General features: G+C 36.8%; 1 protein-coding gene across 5 annotated transcripts in view; it reads right to left on the bottom strand.

The window, feature by feature from the left end:
- HERC2 (HECT and RLD domain containing E3 ubiquitin protein ligase 2) overlaps positions 1 to 18,022 on the bottom strand; it is a 101,326-nt gene that overhangs the window by 6,223 nt on the left and 77,081 nt on the right. For all 5 annotated transcript variants that reach the window (XR_013774880.1, XM_079310993.1, XM_079310995.1 and 2 more), the window contains exons 70-87: positions 17,481 to 17,634; positions 16,688 to 16,795; positions 15,623 to 15,754; positions 14,966 to 15,124; positions 14,756 to 14,874; positions 14,284 to 14,409; positions 13,245 to 13,400; positions 12,984 to 13,099; positions 12,670 to 12,868; positions 11,334 to 11,548; positions 10,920 to 11,097; positions 9,931 to 10,092; positions 8,751 to 8,842; positions 7,732 to 7,871; positions 6,516 to 6,703; positions 5,692 to 5,889; positions 4,015 to 4,098; positions 144 to 285 (exon numbers count right to left, since the gene is read on the bottom strand). Coding sequence is in view for 4 of the 5 variants with exons in the window: in XM_079310993.1 (XP_079167119.1) it covers positions 144 to 285; positions 4,015 to 4,098; positions 5,692 to 5,889; positions 6,516 to 6,703; positions 7,732 to 7,871; positions 8,751 to 8,842; positions 9,931 to 10,092; positions 10,920 to 11,097; positions 11,334 to 11,548; positions 12,670 to 12,868; positions 12,984 to 13,099; positions 13,245 to 13,400; positions 14,284 to 14,409; positions 14,756 to 14,874; positions 14,966 to 15,124; positions 15,623 to 15,754; positions 16,688 to 16,795; positions 17,481 to 17,634 (2,668 nt within the window). In the remaining variant the exon portion in view is untranslated. The remainder of the gene's footprint in view (positions 1 to 143; positions 286 to 4,014; positions 4,099 to 5,691; positions 5,890 to 6,515; positions 6,704 to 7,731; positions 7,872 to 8,750; positions 8,843 to 9,930; positions 10,093 to 10,919; positions 11,098 to 11,333; positions 11,549 to 12,669; positions 12,869 to 12,983; positions 13,100 to 13,244; positions 13,401 to 14,283; positions 14,410 to 14,755; positions 14,875 to 14,965; positions 15,125 to 15,622; positions 15,755 to 16,687; positions 16,796 to 17,480; positions 17,635 to 18,022) is intronic.

The raw sequence follows: 18,022 nt of genomic DNA, 5'->3' as shown, positions 1-18,022 counted from the left end.
CCTTCCTCTGCCCCACACACACACACATTGTTTTGATGGATCCCCTTCCTCCTTCCCTCAGATTCTCCAAAAGAGTAAATCCCAAGAAAACTGCAAAGTTAAGTGCAAAGTAGGAAGGGGTGGAGTGTTGAGATTTTTCATACCAACAAACTTGACTTTCCAAACACGATGAGGAAGCAGAAGGCTATCAGGGCTAAAGGAACTCATTTTAGCACACATCTGTCCAAACACTGACTTGGTACCATCAGGTCCAGCCAGTCCTCCTTTACTCCTGGAACGTTTGACCTATTGAGTAAGCACATTACAAAGGTCACTGTAAGAACCTATTTCAATTGGCATCACTGTGCAGATAAACAAAGAATTTTCAGTTCCCCCAACCACCAACACCTTATCTTTAACTTCCAAGCCTTCTTTGTTCATCTGTCACTGACCAGCACTATAGTCATTCATCTTTAAAGGAAAATGGAAAGACAGAGGGACAGCAAAGATGAAGTCTGACGACAAAGACTTCTCTTGTTTCTAAAGAAGCAGCAGATGACTTGGCTAATTCAGTTTTTCTGATTTCCATTTAGTTAATTCATCCTATCTCTTCTCATAGATTCAATTGACAAATCTGGGTATGTTTTTCACACAGGATAGATTTCTCAGTGCTGTTGGCCAGAAAACTTAACACGTGTTATTCTTACATTCATTAACAGTAATGACTAAACATGCATCTATGATACTTACTAGGAACCTCTAAAAATGAGTGAATACTATCCAAATACATATGCATACAGATAAACAAGTAATGTGTTCTTAGGCACCTACAGAAAAGTCTACTTTAATATTTGATGGAGATCCTTAAGATTGGCATGCAAGTAAATTCCCATGGATTTTGCTGCAAGAGATTCACAAAGAAGGCAAGAATACAAGAAGTATTTCACCAGTATAGAAAGACATGGAAAGTGAGCAGAGAGCTGAAGAAACACAAGGCATTTTTTTCCCACTTGGTGTCCTGCAATTTTTCCTCTCAACCTGTCCTGACTGCAAATGGACTCCTACATGCACACAGATCACCAATATCCATGAGACTGTCCATTCAGAAAGTGCCAAAACTTATCCCACAATATTTAGTCACACTACAAGCTACAGTGCATCTCAAAAATCCAGCTGGTCTCATGCTGTGTATTTCTGATGGCTCTGGACATCAGAACAACCACCAGATTTCTTTCAGGTTTTAATGAAAGGCTGTGAAACCCAGATCCTCCTCATGTGTAAGACATTCTCTATCAACACAAGCTGGTTTTAATTCAATGGATTTTAATTCAATGGAAAAATTTGTACGCCCAATAAGTTTTTAATTGAGAAACTTTGCATTACTCTTAAGCAGCTTGAATAATACTGGCCATCCTATGAGACTCTCTTCAACCCAAAACTCTCTCCCAGAAGCTGGGAGAAATCTAGTAAATAAAGCCATGCACTCAGACACTAACAAAAAAGGTTTACAAAAGATGACAGCTTCTAAGTTGGAATCAACTAAAAAAGAGAAATATATACTATTAAGATGATCTATGAAGGAAACAAACACAATTCAAAGATAAGTCACAAAAGAAGAGGTAGAGAATTATCACTGTAACAATTCTAAAAAGCACACAGTTCCCACATTTGTACCCTGAGTTTCAGTTTTCTATGCTTAAATTTAAATGCTACAGAATAAGTAAGAGTCTAAAAAGATGAAGAGTAGAGGTTAAAACACACTGTCCATTTGACATTGCATGAACTACACTACAACAAACACTAGGAAAATCTGATCTGCAAGTAAGAGGGTCAGTAATTAAACCTGAGCACTAGAACCCTGTCTAGTCAGTTAACTTTTAGTTCACTTCTGGCTTAGTTTTTGACCATTTATATTACATGTTTCCAGAACAAAGCCCAGGTACTGTTTTGGAACATTTTACTTACTGACTATACCCAAAAAATAGTATTGATAAACCTGAATGCAAAGTTTCTTCTGTCCTATGCAGTCCTCCATCCCATACTGTTTCTGTGCACCCAAGATTGACTTCATGCTACAGCTCAAAGCATAAAACATCTACACTCCATTTTATGCTATGGAAACACCATGCTGGCACTTAGTTGAGTTACAGTACAACCATCACATTGTTTTTCACACACCCTGAGAAGAAAAAAAAACCATGTTCCCCCATTACAAGGTTCCCAACAGAAAGGGCCTAGGGCCAAGAAGTCTGTAAGATCAATGTGAGCTACTCTAAAGGATCTGGTCCCTGTAACAATGGGCACCAGGACAAGGAGTGTTGCTTTGCTTGGGTTTACACTGCTGTTATGTTCAGTTCTGGTACTTCCAAAAAAACCACTAAACAGCAAGGGATGCTGAGGAAGAATTGCAAAAGACAAGTTAATACCTGGAAAACAAGCTTAAAATAAAAACTCATCTGTTTTCTTTATACCAAGGAAGACAAACTGAACTGACTGTACCATATAATCTAAGAACTGCAAGAAGAGTCTTCTGAAAGCCAAGGGTCTTAAAGTCCAGCTGAACTTTAACTTACAACTGCAAATAACATGAGAATTTTTAATTCTGACATTTAGCTTTTTTGAGACTACATAAAGCAGCCTTGACTCTTCAATTAAGTATTATAAAGGATCAAACAGTCTCAGAATCCACATTTTCATTCTGAGCAAAAGCTTACTCAAGAAATTGTAAGCCACATTTGGTACTGTGTAATCAGGCCACATTACAAACATGACCTTTTTCAGTTTTCACTTGGGTAAATTGACAGAGTTAGTTACACCAATATTTTATTTCCTCCAGAAGCTATGAAAAAGGGAAGCTGCCAATTTCTTTTCCAGGGTTCAAGACAGACCTAAATTACAAACTGAAATACAAGAGAAAGCTATATCAATTAATGAAAGAGGAAAACTAGAAAACTGTCCCAAAACCTAGTTATCACTAGTCTCCTGCTTAAAATACCAGCAATATTTATTGGACTTTCTGAACACACACTTAAAAAAAAAAAAATAAAAATCTTTGCTACTCTCTTCAGTTTTCCAAATAATACAGTTGGACACAGGAAGCAAAACAGTAACTAAAAACTTAGCACTTCCATGATTCTAATAAACTAGAACAGCACAGTCACAGAACATTAGCACTAGAAATTTTAAATACCCACAGAAAATTGCCAAGAAGTAGAAATGGGGTCCAGCAAAAACAGGACATATTTCTGGACTTTTTTCCTGTATTTCTGAATTTTCTAACAGAAAATATCAAGTTTAAATTTTCACTATTTCTCCACTCTAACCTCACAAATGGCAATGTTTTTGCAATATTATGAAAAAAAAAAAACTAGAACCCACCACAACAGGAAAGAAATGCATGAGGACTAAGATCAGGCTGCAGTCCATTTAAATGAAAACAGTGTTTGACTATTGTGTGTTATAGAAGCATCTATGGAAAAAAGGCATATCTGGCCTTAGGCACAACATTACATTTTCTAACATCAGTTATAAAGAAAAAAGCCTTTTTGTATCAAAGACTTCTGCAATCAATATGACTACATGTGATGACCAGCAAAGGACAAGAGATTATCATCCTGAGTTTTAATTATATTCAAGAGCTTTCCTTCCTTGCCTTTTTTTCCCCCCTTCATTCAGCTGAGCATTTGGAAAGGTAAGAAAAGCATCAGAATCACTACTCTCAAACTATCTAATGTAGTGAGTTCTGTAAAAGCAGTCTTTTATAAAACAGGACATAACTTTGCTACATAAGAGTCTAAATCATTCACTTAACATTTCAGCAAGTATCACCCTCTCCCCAACATGGATAAAAACATACTGAAAAGAATAGAAACAGCCCTGAAACTGCATTCATTTCTTCATTGTTTGATTTTCTGATAAAAATTCAACTCTCTAGCATTCAGATACCTAACAGCTGAAACAAAGGAAGGGCTTTGACCAACACAGCACTGTGGGCTAAACACACAGAGACAGAATCAGAATTTCAGCTGAAGATACCTGTATCCTGTTGAGCTCCACAACTGGCCCATGCTGACGATCTCTCACCATAGTAGCCTGCACAACTTTTCTGAAAGCTGCCTCCTAAAAACAAACAAACAAACAACAAAAAAAACCAGATAATGGCAAAACTGAAATCAAGTAAGAACCCTGCATCTGTTTTGCAGATAAATACATAGTTCAACACAGGAAGTAAAAAAGCACCAAAATATGAAGGTGCAAGATGTAAGTCAATGATCATGTTATTTGTGTTAATGTTTCATATCTGAAAGAGTGGGGATACTAAAAGAGTAAAGAAAGCCCCATCTGCATCACTTAAAATCATGGCTTGAAAGGTTGTACTGCACCCATATCCAATTATTAAGCAACCAATGTACTGCTGAGTACAAGTATAAATTAGTTTATACCAGAAAAATGTAAGTATATAGAGGGTAATTAACATCAGAGAATGACAACCAAAAAACCCAAAGATGAGATCATCTTGCTATGGAAAGTAATAAATAAACAGATAATTTTTTCTTAAAAGCTAATTCAAATATCTCAGCCTCTCTCACTAAATATTTGGATATAACTCAAGCAAGATTAAGCAGATTTTGAAGTCTTTAGAATCTCTGAAGGTAAGCTTGATTTAAATGCCTAGCTATGAATATGGCATCACAATCTCTGATGCCTCATGAATGCTTCTGATGTACTTATGCTTGATATCCCATTTTATCTTATGTCTGAAGCCTTTCTGTAACTATTCTGCAGACTCAAGTAAATAAGGCTGAATGTGCCTCCTGCACACACATTCTTATATGTAACACTGCATATGTAAGGACTCAGAATTAATAGCATTAACAAGTAAAAGCCTCATGAATGGAACAGCAAGGATTTCCTCTCTAGTTTAGGTTTTGATGACTTCCCTTGGTCTGTGAAGCATGTACACAGCTTGGCTGTTCTACTACACAATTTTACTGGAGTCTGGAGAAAGAGACCCTGAGACAACAGATACTAAGAAGTCTAGTTACAGGCCATGTTGTCTTATTTAAGGACACAGAATAGCACTGCAGTGGGAAACTTAATTCTCTTTTCAAAGATTACTCCCAGCAGATCCTGCCTGTTTGTATAACATTTTCTTCTTCAGTTAGGCAAATCACTGTGACAGTGAGAAAATTCAGATCCCAAAACTGGTGATTATACTGAAGGCAAATCATGTTTTCATGGCTTATTATATCTTAAGTTTTGAGTAAGTGCTGCAAATTTAAAGCATTACAGTTATCTACATTTTTTCCTGACTGACTTAACTCCAAAAACCCCCTTTTACTACCACTTGAGATTGAACTCCTAGGTATTCTATTTTCATTTTTAGCTCACTCTAAAACAAGTCTGTACCTGCATAGAGCTCTGCATTAACTAGTATATCACCTGAAGAACTCAGCTATAATACAAACTGAAGATTTATAGCATAAAGTTATTTTCAAGATCAACACACAAAAGTACTATGACAAAGAACTGAAAAAAACACTGTAGAAAGAAGAAAAAGAAGGAAGTTTCCATCATCAGGTTGCAAATATTTGATACACAACTTACAGAACAAATTGAGATAAACAGCTCTTTTTTCTTCAGAAACAACTTAAGCAGCACTTCTCTGTTATGGTTACAAATCTCTCCCTTAGAAACATTTTGATTAAATACCTTTCCCTGTGATATCAGAATTCCCCGTAATGTGTCAAACCCAACTGAGGGTCCTTGACCAGTTTCATCAAGTCTTCCTTCAAGATCAAACATTGGAATGCAAGGACAGAAGAGTTCTGAAATGTGATGCAGGAGCAGAAGCCTGTTTCTTAATGAAATGATGGGAATTTCCTGAAGGTGATTGTACTCCATAGGAACCTATGATAAGGCAATGACATCCAAATGTAAATTAGAATTATTATACACACTTTATTGTATTCAACAGAACAACAATCCCTTTTTGCAGGTAAACTTGTACTAGAAATTCAGAAATTTGCTTATTCACACAGTCAAAACTTCATACACAGAGTTCAGTTGTTTATAAAAGATAGGAATGGTATCCCTCTAAACTGTACTAATTATTATATGACAGCTAGAATACAAGTGCTGTTCCATATTTTACAATTTATCCATAAACAAATACATTTTACATCCTGTCATTACTACTTCCAGGCATAGCTGAAATACAGAATATTCAAAAAACTCCCTTGGAAGGGAGTTATAACATTTTCATAGCTGCAAGGCAGAATTAAATTCCTGCCAATTTTCAAACTGAGTTACTGTTCCACATTTGGATTAAAAACTGAATGAAGAGGCTTTTTCAGCTCAGAAAAATGGAATCCTTTGGAAATACAGAAGTGAAAGTAACTGGCTCTAACTTGAAGTCAAAGAAAAGCACACTGAGCTTATGCAGGGATTTGGAAAGGAAATACATCTACTGAAAGGTCAGAAATAAGCACACTAAGTATGTTTAAAATCTAAATTCAATAAGACAAAAACATTACCTGTGTAGGCAGCTTGCCAGCATTAGCAGGTTTACTGGTTGACCAAGCTAAAGTATGTGCTGAGCCACAGGCTACTCTGTTGATCTTTTTCCCCTGAAGTGCTGCAACCAGCCGTGGCCTTTGGATGGCATTAGTTGTTCCATCTCCAAGCTGCCCTTCATCATTATCTCCCCATGTATACACTTCCCCTAAACCAATAAAAATAATTCATTATCCTGAGGTTAATAAACAACCTTTTTACAAAATTATCAATTAATTAACCAGATAAGGCCTTGGGCTGTAAACAAGATTTCTGTGACTAATGGCCATCCTGAAATCCAGAATCTAATGCAGATATATCTTAATTGACAAAGTCAGGCCCACAGTCTCTATAGAGCAGCTAGCATAACATGCATTTCTTTCCTCACAGTTTGTATAACTAGAAGTTCTGCTCCAGAACAGGAGATGGTAGTGCACCATACTCTGTAACAGAACATCAGGAACAGCCTGCATTTGACAGTTTCATAGCAAAAGGAAAGCCAACATGAAAAAAAAATTTTAAAGGCTTAGTATTTTGTATAAGACAAGAAATCCTATAATAAGCTGTATTACTACACAAAATATTAAAATAGGTGCTTGCTGTTGCAAGATAATTGGAAAATACTTTTCAAGTAACAACCTCATTCCTGAGCATTCATTTTCTGCAGCTATATTCATTGCTCACATTCATTTTCACCATCTGTATTTCACTAGCACCTAAAAAACACACAGTTACTGTGCAGACTTGTTAATTGTGGGAGTGAATCTGCTACAAAGAACTTTCACTGTCTCAGCCTGCAATGTAAGAAGCAATATTGTTTGTGCAGTGCTTCATTTAGCAAGTTAAACACTTCAAACTCACAAGACCCTGCCAAAAAAAAATAGCCAAGTCAATGGTTAATGCTACTGCTTGACCATTCTGTAATCACCTTTAGAGCTCTATATTCTTCTTTGCTCATCAGTGCTTATGCAACTTGAATTCTTTAATTTTCATTAATTTAGTTTTATGTGATCAATTTAAATCAATGTCATGCTTGATGCTCAAGAAATATGCAACATTTGCAAATACAAAATATGTCCATGCACACAGAGAACCAGCATTTTTAGCAAGGACAACCTACCAACACTTGACTAAAAGACAGATTAAATCTTTTCACATTCAGTGCTAAGAACTAAGTAAATTATTTGATTTTTATACCATCTTCAGTGCAGCAAACACAGTGCAAAGACCCTGTAGCAATTGCAATAACTTTCTTTCCTTGCAGCCCCTGCACTTGTCGTGGTCTTCTAACGTGGTCATCAGATCCATGGCCCAAGCGATGATAATCTCCCTTGCCCCTGCAAGGAGAAGTAAACACTTAAAAACTGTGGTTTAACTGTGGAAAAAATGTACAGACAGGCTATGTCTGACATTTGACTTGCAGATGTACTTATAAAGTCAAATACCAAAATATTCTGCAAGCATTCAATATGAATCATCACTACTTTGTATGGATGTGAGTCTGCTGACTCAGTACACATTCTCACATCTCCAATACAATGTTCCTCCTTAGTCTGGGTACTTCTTTTTATCACTTTTCCAGAGGGTGGTCTTTATTTTTAACTCTTAAAGGAGTCAAGTATTAGAAGCATTCATGGCTAACATAGTGTATTTACTAATCTCAGAGAACTGTATGGAACTTCATACAATTTAAGGATACCTAAATGTCATACAAACAAGGCTGCTGAGAGAAGGTGGGAAGGTATTTTGATAAGTCTTGTTAAACATCTCAGCCTAGCAGTTTAAACTACAAAATTTGGAATGGTGTAAGGAAGATTAAAACAATGATTTCTAAAATCAAATTCTCAGACTACAGCCACAAGCTAGACACAATGTTGATAACACATGAGAATGTTATTTATGCTATCACCTTCTGCTCTGCATGACATTTCATGCTTATAATCCTACTGCCTCCTTGGAAGTTCTGCATCTTGCAGTGGTCAGTGTCTGGAATGATAACCCTGTACTTAGGTTTCCAAGAGAAAATACTTGGATTTTTCATTCATGGCACTAGAAAATGCACCCCAAAGTGGGAGATTTTATTACTAATCAAAACTCAGGAACTCAAAAAAATTTTGAAAGAGAAGGTCAAAACAGTGAAGGAAGTGTAACACTGATAATTGTTACAGTCAAGATGACATCTAACACTGCCAAAATAACAAATACAGAATACTTGCCATGTATACACAGCTCCAGATTTGGTAAGGGCCACAGAAAATTGTGATCCACATTCTACTTTAACTACTCCAAGGCCTGTAAGGGAATCAATCTAGAAAAATAATATCAAATGAAAATTAAAGGAGTTAATTAATAAGACTGTAGAGTGAACTGTCTTAAGTAATATATAACATGCTACTGAATGTCTGTATATATTTAGAAATATATATATTTAGAAATTAAATGTTTATGTAGATGATTTAGAAGAATTCCACTCCTTTCATCTTTGTACAGTTTACTGCTTAAGCACTAAAAAAAAGCTCAAATTTCACAAACTGTTGAAGATCACCTCCAGTATGTTTTGCAGTTACTGTGCAATTGCACAGAGTAGAAATGAGAAGGCTTTATCTACTAACACTCATAATCATCCTTATCTTGTATGACATGGATGTGATGCTGACATCATAAATATACTTTATCTCCAGCAGACCCTTCCTATTTATTCTGTGTAGGGTCTTATGCTGCTTTATCATCAGTTTTATGGGACCTACTGATCAAACATATACAAGCTATTTTTACATTATGTTACATCATGCTGGAAACATTTGGAAACAGAATGGGGATACCTGTATCCAAGTAATTAAGTGTGATTCTGGAATTAGGATCTAAAATCCACTGTGCCTGGCTATACACAGTGACAGAGACATTTCTCAAACACAAGCAACATTCACCTTCATAACAAATACTAGAATTCAAATTTAATGGCTACACAGATTTCCTCTGCAACATGTGAAGAAATTCCAAGTCAACCATGCACTCACAGAAAGGTTTAATATAAAGTAAGCTTAATTTTCAATGAACTGATACTCCTTTCTGGACTGAGCATTTGAACTATTGCAAATTTATTAACACAAGGAAACACAAAGATTTCATGCCAAAACCTAATGTTTTGACAGGAACCAAAATTAAAATGAGAAGTATTACTTAAACCAGAAACTTTTTCCAAAAAACCTTCAAGTACAACTTGAACAGTCAGCACAAAGCTTAAATTCTTGTTACTGGAGCCTACAAGGTTCATTCTTAACAACCCCTAGAAGAATCCTGATGTTCCAGGATGGATGGAAATTCGCACACATTGGCAAATCTGCATTCTCCACGAATATAATAGTTTCTAAAGAGATAAAAAATTACTAGAAATACCTTCATTGGTACTTTACAGCCATCACTGCCTCCTCTCCCAAGTTTTCCATAATCTCCATCACCCCAGGACCAGACTGTATCATCATCAGTGAGGCACAGTGTCTGTGCATCTCCACTGCCACAGGCAATATCAATCACACGGTAACCCTGGAGAGCTTCCACCTGCAATGAAATCATCCATGTTTGTTCACTTGGTTATTTAGTTTCACAAAAGATGACAAACCCAGCTTGGAGACGTGATGACTGGAACTACAAGTCTGAAACAACACAGGAAAACAAGGAAGCAAAGGCAACTCTAAGAGCTTTGCTCTTTTCTAACAGCAAAATGAAAACCAATTATGTATTTTTAAAAACAGGATTTTTTTTTTTTTTAATTGGTGAACTGGTTGAATTTTTTTACCTCAGTGTCAGGGAAAACAATACAAAACATCTAAGGTTATCCAAGACCTTTCTGTTGAAATAACTTCAGGCACTCTGGACATGTACTGAATACAGTAAGAGGGAAAAAAGAAGTCCTACTTTCAAATAATCTTTTACTAGTTTGCAACTTTTGAGCACTTGCATCATAATCTGAATTTAGTTCAGATCTTTTGAAGTGATGCCACCTAGTGATGAAGTATGGGATTTGGAACCACAAAGCAAAAGGTTGGTGACCCACATACATCACATCCTTCCTAGCCTTGCTACTACTTGAAATAGATTCCAGGTGACACAACCCATCATTCAAAGCAGCATTAAACTTCACACATTTCCTTAAATTTTCTTTAAATCTCTAAAATAAACCCCTTGTAAGCTGTTTGGTGACTACTAGCAAAGTTTTGCAGCTCCTCTTTAATTTTATCCTTTCAATCACGGCAGCTTGTTGGTTTTGTACAAACACATGCTACTGTTTTGCCCTTTCATTCTTTGTATGCAGAAATGCAAAAAAGCGAATAAATCAGAAGATATCAACTGGACTAAGAGTGTTGAGTGCTCCAAAGGTTTCTCACCAGTTTAGGCTTCAGCTGGTCCTCACTGTCTCCATGGCCAAGGCGCCCATAGCGTCCCTTTCCCCAGGTGAAAAGGTCCCCTGCAGCCGTGATGCAAGCGCTGTGTGCTCCCCCAGCAGCAATGTCAACCACCTCTATGCCTCTCAGAGACTCAATCACACGAGGCCGATCACAAGGGCTGAAAAGGAAACACCTGTCTGGACAAAACTGCTGGGACAGACCACCCACATTCATCAGTGTATGGAGAGTCCTCTTTAAAATGACAATGTGGACACCTAAAAATCGCTAAGTATTTGCTTTGCTCCAATTTAATATCCTAAGGATCTATTTTTGACTGGAAAAATTCACTACTATACAGCACCTAGGATAAGTATCCAATAATTTTTTTGAATAAAATTTTCAAGTGTTACTTGCCTTCGGTTTCCATGACCAAGTTTGCCATCTTCTGCTTCACCCCAAGAATAAACTTCTCCCTCAAAAGACAATGCCAAACAGTGCTTTCCTCCTGAGTTCACTGCAACTTTCTTTATGAACACATGTTGAATGGATTCCAGTAAAGTTGGAGTAGAAACTGATTCTGTTCCTCCAATTCCAAGCCTACCACCTGCTCCATATCCAGTGGCATACAGCTTTCAAGAAAAGAATAAAATTTAGTTTTGTTTGCCTTACATGGAACATTCCCTAGAAATTAATTTTAGAGAAGTATTCTTAATGCATATATGTCAGAATGCAGCTCAAGGAAAGTCTAAAAAAACCCAGTTTCTTACAGCTTTTTATTTTCTCTCTTCTGGAAAACAAGGAAATAATTTGAAATATTTCACAAAAAACTTTGGGAAAATGTAGCTACGTTCAAGTCAGTAAGAACTCTCATGGACTTAATGGATTTAGTGTGAAATACTAAAGCTTATTTTGCAAAACTCTCAAGAGACCATAGGTCTGCTTGACAGCATTACAGCTCTCCTTCCAAGCAGTGGTATTTTAGTTTTCTTTCTTTTTTCTGTAGAATATGCACACACCTAAACACAGCTGCTTCTTTCCCTTCCATCCCATAAATACAGTTTTAATTATTACTTTCCCCTCTTTTTGTCTCTCTGAAAGTAACTTCTTTTAACAGAATAATGTCAAGAAATGCAACTAATCTGCCCTTCGCCCTTCTGTGAATTATTAGCAAGGATGATACTGACCCCAAGGAATCATTACAGTACCTCACTAGATTAATGTAACTGTTACAAAAAGCTCCAGCTAAAATTCTCCATCATGTCCTTAACAGCTGCCATCTGCATAAAAACTTTTCTAATTCATTAACTGATTTATTCTCCTTTACCTTACACTGAACTTCTGCATTGAGATTCCTTTTCACTCAGGATTTGAGCACCTGGAAATTAGATCCTGCAACATCTAACTTATATTTAGCCAACTGGGATCAATCTCACATTACACTTCTCCCCTGTTACAGAGAAATAATCACCCCTGGTTTAGGGAACTTTGTAAGCATGCTGCTTGTACCCAACTTTGTTTGACAAGCTCAAACACATTTCTTGTTTCAGTCATTTAATGCAATAATAACTGCAGTCCTAGAAAATACTGGTGGAGTTGGTACAGTTCTTTAAAAAACATATAACAAAGTTACTACTACCAGTGATAACAAACCTGTGCTGTGCACACTGTTTTTTACTTAGCCAAATCCATTCTGACTGAGGGTGAAATATTTCAAGAGAGTCAAACAAGCAATCATTTGTTGTATCCTTACTTTCCCATCAGCAGTCACTGCAAACAGAGTCTGTTCACCACCAATTAACTGCACTGGTCTAAGGGTGGCAAGAGCTTCACACGGAGTTGGGACTTTGACCTTTGCTCCTTCAATTCCACCAAGCTGTCCTCTGTGATTATGACCCCAACCATAAATAGTTCCACTGCCTCCAGCTGAAAGTGTCCAGTCATCAGGTCGTCTGCAGGAAATACAAAACAAACAAAATCTTAAAAGAACTGTTTAACAGTCACAAAAAATGCAGTTTATCATTGCTCAGCAACAAGACCAAACCAGTAACAGTTGAAAGAAATTACCTATTCATCCACTGGACAAGCTGCTCATCCTGTTCTCTCTTAAAGACATCGTGGCACTCATGGAGAACATCCATATTTTCATTATCTGCCATTAATTCTCGGATTTTCTTCGCCACCTGTGAAATATTTGGCATTAAACACATCATTCAAATTATCTATTACTCCTATCACAGTTGGCATAAAATAATTAAAACTGAGTGTATCTTTTCACATGAGAAACTTTCACTATTCCATTAACCATTTGAAGCATTCCTGCAGTACCTCATCAAGAAAAAGGCGAGGTAAGGGTGTCCTTTTATCAAGAGCCACAGCAACCCTGGATGCCATGCAGTACCTCCTGAACCAGGCCCATTTGTGTGTCTCTGCACAGCAAGGCAGAGTGTCCAACTCCAGATCACATGCAAGAGCCACAAGCACCTGCAGACAATAATTTAAAAAAAAACATTTTAGAGAGGCATCAAAAATATACAACAAAAATCAGTGTGTGTTTGAGAGTGATGAACAGCATATAGGCCAGTAGGGCTGAACAGTCTCAAGGACATGCAAAGTCAGCAAGAGCCATCTTCATTACCCCCATGGATGGGGTAACATCAACTGTAGCCCCACTATCTCACATAGTTAGGTATCTAATTTCCTCCCTAGGAAAAACATTCCCAGATTCCCAAAATTACCTTTTCCACATCAAATACCATGTGCTTAACATTTTACCTTCCATTTCTAAACTAAGTCTCTTTTCTACAATTCAATGAATTTCCAATTCATTTTCAGTATGAATCAATTTCAAATCAATGTTTCAGATTATCATTGTGAAAAATATATTACTTCCCCCTTCTATACACTTTCAAGATTTTCTTTCTGTTAAAATATACCTATCTTCTTAGTTTTACTTTTATATGACAAAGAAGGCTTTTCACCTTTTATACTTCTTGCTTTTCTCTAGACATCCTCAGCTTGTTTATTTTTACTTTGAAGTACAGGGCCCATTTAACACATCATCATTTTTTCCAACTGGATGAAAGTAAAACCTTCAGAGTACTAAACTAACTAAATAGAAACATACAACACTCCTATTAGAACTCAAAAAACACTTATCAAAAAGTCTGCTAACAAGATGTTTTCCTGAGCTCCTCTGCCTAACTAGGTTTATTTTTCATTTGTGTATTTGATTCTCCTTTTAGAAGCAGTATTCTGATTTTGTCAGTAGATATTACTGACATAGGACTAAGTGATCTTAGCACAGCTCAAAAATAAAAAAAACAGAACTGTTTTAATGTGTTCTTTACTGATTGTACACCATTACCTTAAAGAAAGGGCTGTGGAGCAATTGTTTGCCACCTCTCACAATGGGGTCTTCATAGTCAAACTGTCGCTGCAAAGCTTCTGGAAGACCTTTAACCAAAGCAGCTAAAGCACTCCCTGTGAAACTCTAGAGACACCACATAATTAGAAAGTTAATCATAGAGCATGCATTACAGGAAGTACATTATTTAGATGACTGTGACAAAACACAAATAACCTCCCAAACTACAGCTAGTTGTGTCAAGTACCATTTCAATCCACTTGTTCAAACAAAATTAGTTAAGTGTTGGAATTAGCCTTTTTTTTGTTTCTAAACTGGAATACCTTTACAGACTTGCAGACCTGTGCCAGAAGACTATTCATTTGTCCATGTCCTATTTTACCATGAACACAAAATGCATTGTCCATCGGGGCTAGCACCTTATAATATTAATGTGAAAAATCTGGAGAGGAGAGCAGCTGTTCCTCCTTACCAAAGCTCGTGTTTCTCCCTCATTATCCCCTAGGATCCGGTTGATGTTAATGGACTGGCCAAACTCTGTGGTGAGCAGCTTCCGTAGCCTCTGCAAGGCCCACATTCTGTGGCCAGCAGCTAAGGAAAAACAAGCACACAAAGAATGTAAGTACTTAAAACAACCATTGTCACTTCAAAAAACCAGACCTAGTTTTAAGACTGTACTCACCTAAGGCACTCAGCTGAGCACAAGCTGCAAGAGAAGCTGCCAAGCGAGGAACTATGCTCCTGTTGGAAGCAAAATTTAAGCGAAAATCCAACAAACACGTAACCAAATCCATTGAGGGACATGAAAGGATGCAACGATCTGAGAGAAGGTCTTTAGGGCCTGCAAGAAACAAAAAGAACAATAAAAAAATAAAGCTAGGGAAGGTTTGTCCTCAGACTGAAATAAGAGCAGAACACAGGCAGAATTTAAGTGCACTCTGGAATGCTACTCTGCTTGAGTTACCTATTCTCATTCTCTTTGAAGAGACAGGAAGAAAGATGCACTTTCGTGACTTAATTTATGTTATTTTAAAACAGATGGATTTAAAAAATAAGGGCATTTCAGATGACTTGTGTCTCAGAAGTATCCTCTCTTTACTGATGAAAAGGCAAACTAGAGTGACTACAAAATATTTTGTCTCTTCTCTATGTACAAGTGCACCTCTCAAGACTTACCTGAAAATGCTTGCTCAGTACATGAATGAAAATGTTTCCTTTGTATAAATGTAAATAAACTATTGAACTTTAGCATGTAAATACCATGCAATAAGGGCAGTATGAAAAACAAACAATAAAATCCACTCTTGCCCTCCTGTAAATGTTGTATGTGCTACCTTACCTGCAGCTGGCATGATAGGATAAACTGTGAATCGCCATCCCCATCCATTCACAGACCCATCACTGATGAACTTCCACTTTAACTCATCCCCTGGAATTCGCAATTCACTGGACCAATCTGACCACTCACGACCTGTTGCAGTGGGCAAGACAAACACACTCAGCTATACTGCCTGAGCCACTCATCAATAGCAATTGGTTAAATATTATAAACATCACACAAAGGCATTCAAGAAAAAAAAGCTATGTTAAGTAGATGAGCATAAATGTAAAGATGTTACATTAAGTCTTAAAAAGTACAAAAACAAGTCTTAAAAAGTTCAATTAGCACTGCTAGCAGATAGCGTAGTACCACAATCAGAAGGCAACTGCAAAAGCTTAGTAGAATCCCTTGTCCTATTTTCAAATTATCTTTCACATTATAAAAATATATAACCACCTATTCATTAAATTAAGCTTTACAGCTCCCAGCCAGGAACCAACCAGAAATATCTCAGTAATGAAATGCCTTTGGGGAAAAATGGGTCAATATGAAAAACCCACATTATGACTGCACAGGCAGTAAGTACTCCCTTGCACATAATGTAGTGTATGGGTAGATCCAATGTAAAATTTGATGAGACGAAAAATATTCCTCCAAAAGTTATTACAAATTAATAGGGCCTAAAAATTAAATCAGAGATATCAAGATTAAAAATGTGAAGAATCCATGTAGTGACACATACAAAGGCCAGAGCAGAAAACAGAAAAAAAAACCCTATTATTTTGGACATTTGACAGTAGAAAAGCATTTGTCTTGACTGTATGAAAGCTGAAATTTCTCTACTTACCACCTGAAAAAGGAAAAAGCTGGAAAATAAGTATCCTTTTCCAATTTGTTAAAACACACTTTGATTATACAGAAATTGACAACCTAACCCGCACTTCCCAGAGATTCTCCATATCCCAAGACACAAGATCAACCTTTGTGTCTAGATTTTATGAACTTTTCAGTTAAAAAGCCAGTATCAGGTAACAAAAGATCCTGTGGATGGCACGGGACAGTTGAGGAGCACGCTGTGCGCACCTGAGCGGACGGACACGATCCTGTTGACTCCGTCCATTATGGTGAGTGGGTCGTGGCGCCGCTCCGTGGAACACTGCCGGTCAAACTCCACCCTCAGCCCCTCAGCACCTGAACAGCAAGAGTTCACACACTTCAACAGAGCAGTCAGCAGCACAGACAAATGCAGAAATCCACATGAAACTATGAAGCCATAGCACCCATTAATAAAAATAAGTTTTGGTTTAATGACATTATTTGCCTGTAATTTCTTCTCACTGCAAGCCTTGAATCACAGCAGGCTCGTCTGAGTAGGGGCTAGCAGACAAAAGGCCACACCAGAACATTCAAAACTAAAGTTGCAAAAGACAAAAAAAAGCTTATTTACACCTAAGGCAGATAGCTCTTTGTTATCTGTAACTTTTGGTAAGTACTAGGTGAATTACTGAAGGCAGCACTAAATAAAAAGACAGCATTAAAATAAAGAAGTATTTCCCTTGCTCAAGACTAGAAGACGAGTTTTCAGTTACTAAACCTGAAAAAGACTCAGACTTTCTCAGCTTCATAACTGAGTGGAGAACAGCAATGACATGCAACTGTAATCACACCCAGTGAACCCAGTAATGCCCATTGTATAGAACTGAGATTTTCATCAGTGTGTAAGAAATCAACTTCAGGAAATACTTTTTTATAGCAATAGGAGACACAATATGGCTTTAAAAGTTCAATACGTATTTTTGTAAGCTAAGGAATAATTCAGTGCAGTCAGGCTTAAAAACAATCAAATCTTAGCAACATAACTCCAATTATTGAGTACCTGGTATTTTAACTGTGCCACTAGAAGATGTATCATCAGTATATGGATGGCTGCTCTCTACCACAACTGGTTGTGAAGAGAGGCGACCACTTTGTGAATCAGTTGCTACATCCTCTAGTTCTGTAACACAAAGCTCCAACAACATATCAGCAACCTAAGAAAAGAAAAATACCCACTTTACAAACTGCATATTTAATTAAAGAAAGAAATCCAAGTAAATTATCATTCTTCCCAAATTTAAAATAAGTAACTTGATTTTGGAAATCTGATTCATAAATCCTCATATTAACTCAAAAATACTCTTTTTGGTAGTGTTAGGGCAAGAAAAACTCCTAAAACTAAAAGTCAAAAAACTTCAATTTTCAGTAAGTAAATGACAACACAAATAATTGTTTTCCCTTACACAAAAAGTGAACTATTGAATCTAAGCCACAGAGCATACACCAGCATAGAAAAGAATAAATCATGAACTAATATGTAATATTGCAAAATGCTGTTTAGGGAGGAAATGCCAGACGTACTAATTTTAAGAGTTTCTAATA

The sequence above is a fragment of the Erithacus rubecula genome (assembly GCF_903797595.1).
Source record: "Erithacus rubecula genome assembly, chromosome: 1".
NCBI lineage: Eukaryota > Metazoa > Chordata > Aves > Passeriformes > Muscicapidae > Erithacus > Erithacus rubecula.
Note: the sequence above shows the minus strand (reverse complement) of the source record. Positions and strands in the feature narration are given on the sequence as shown.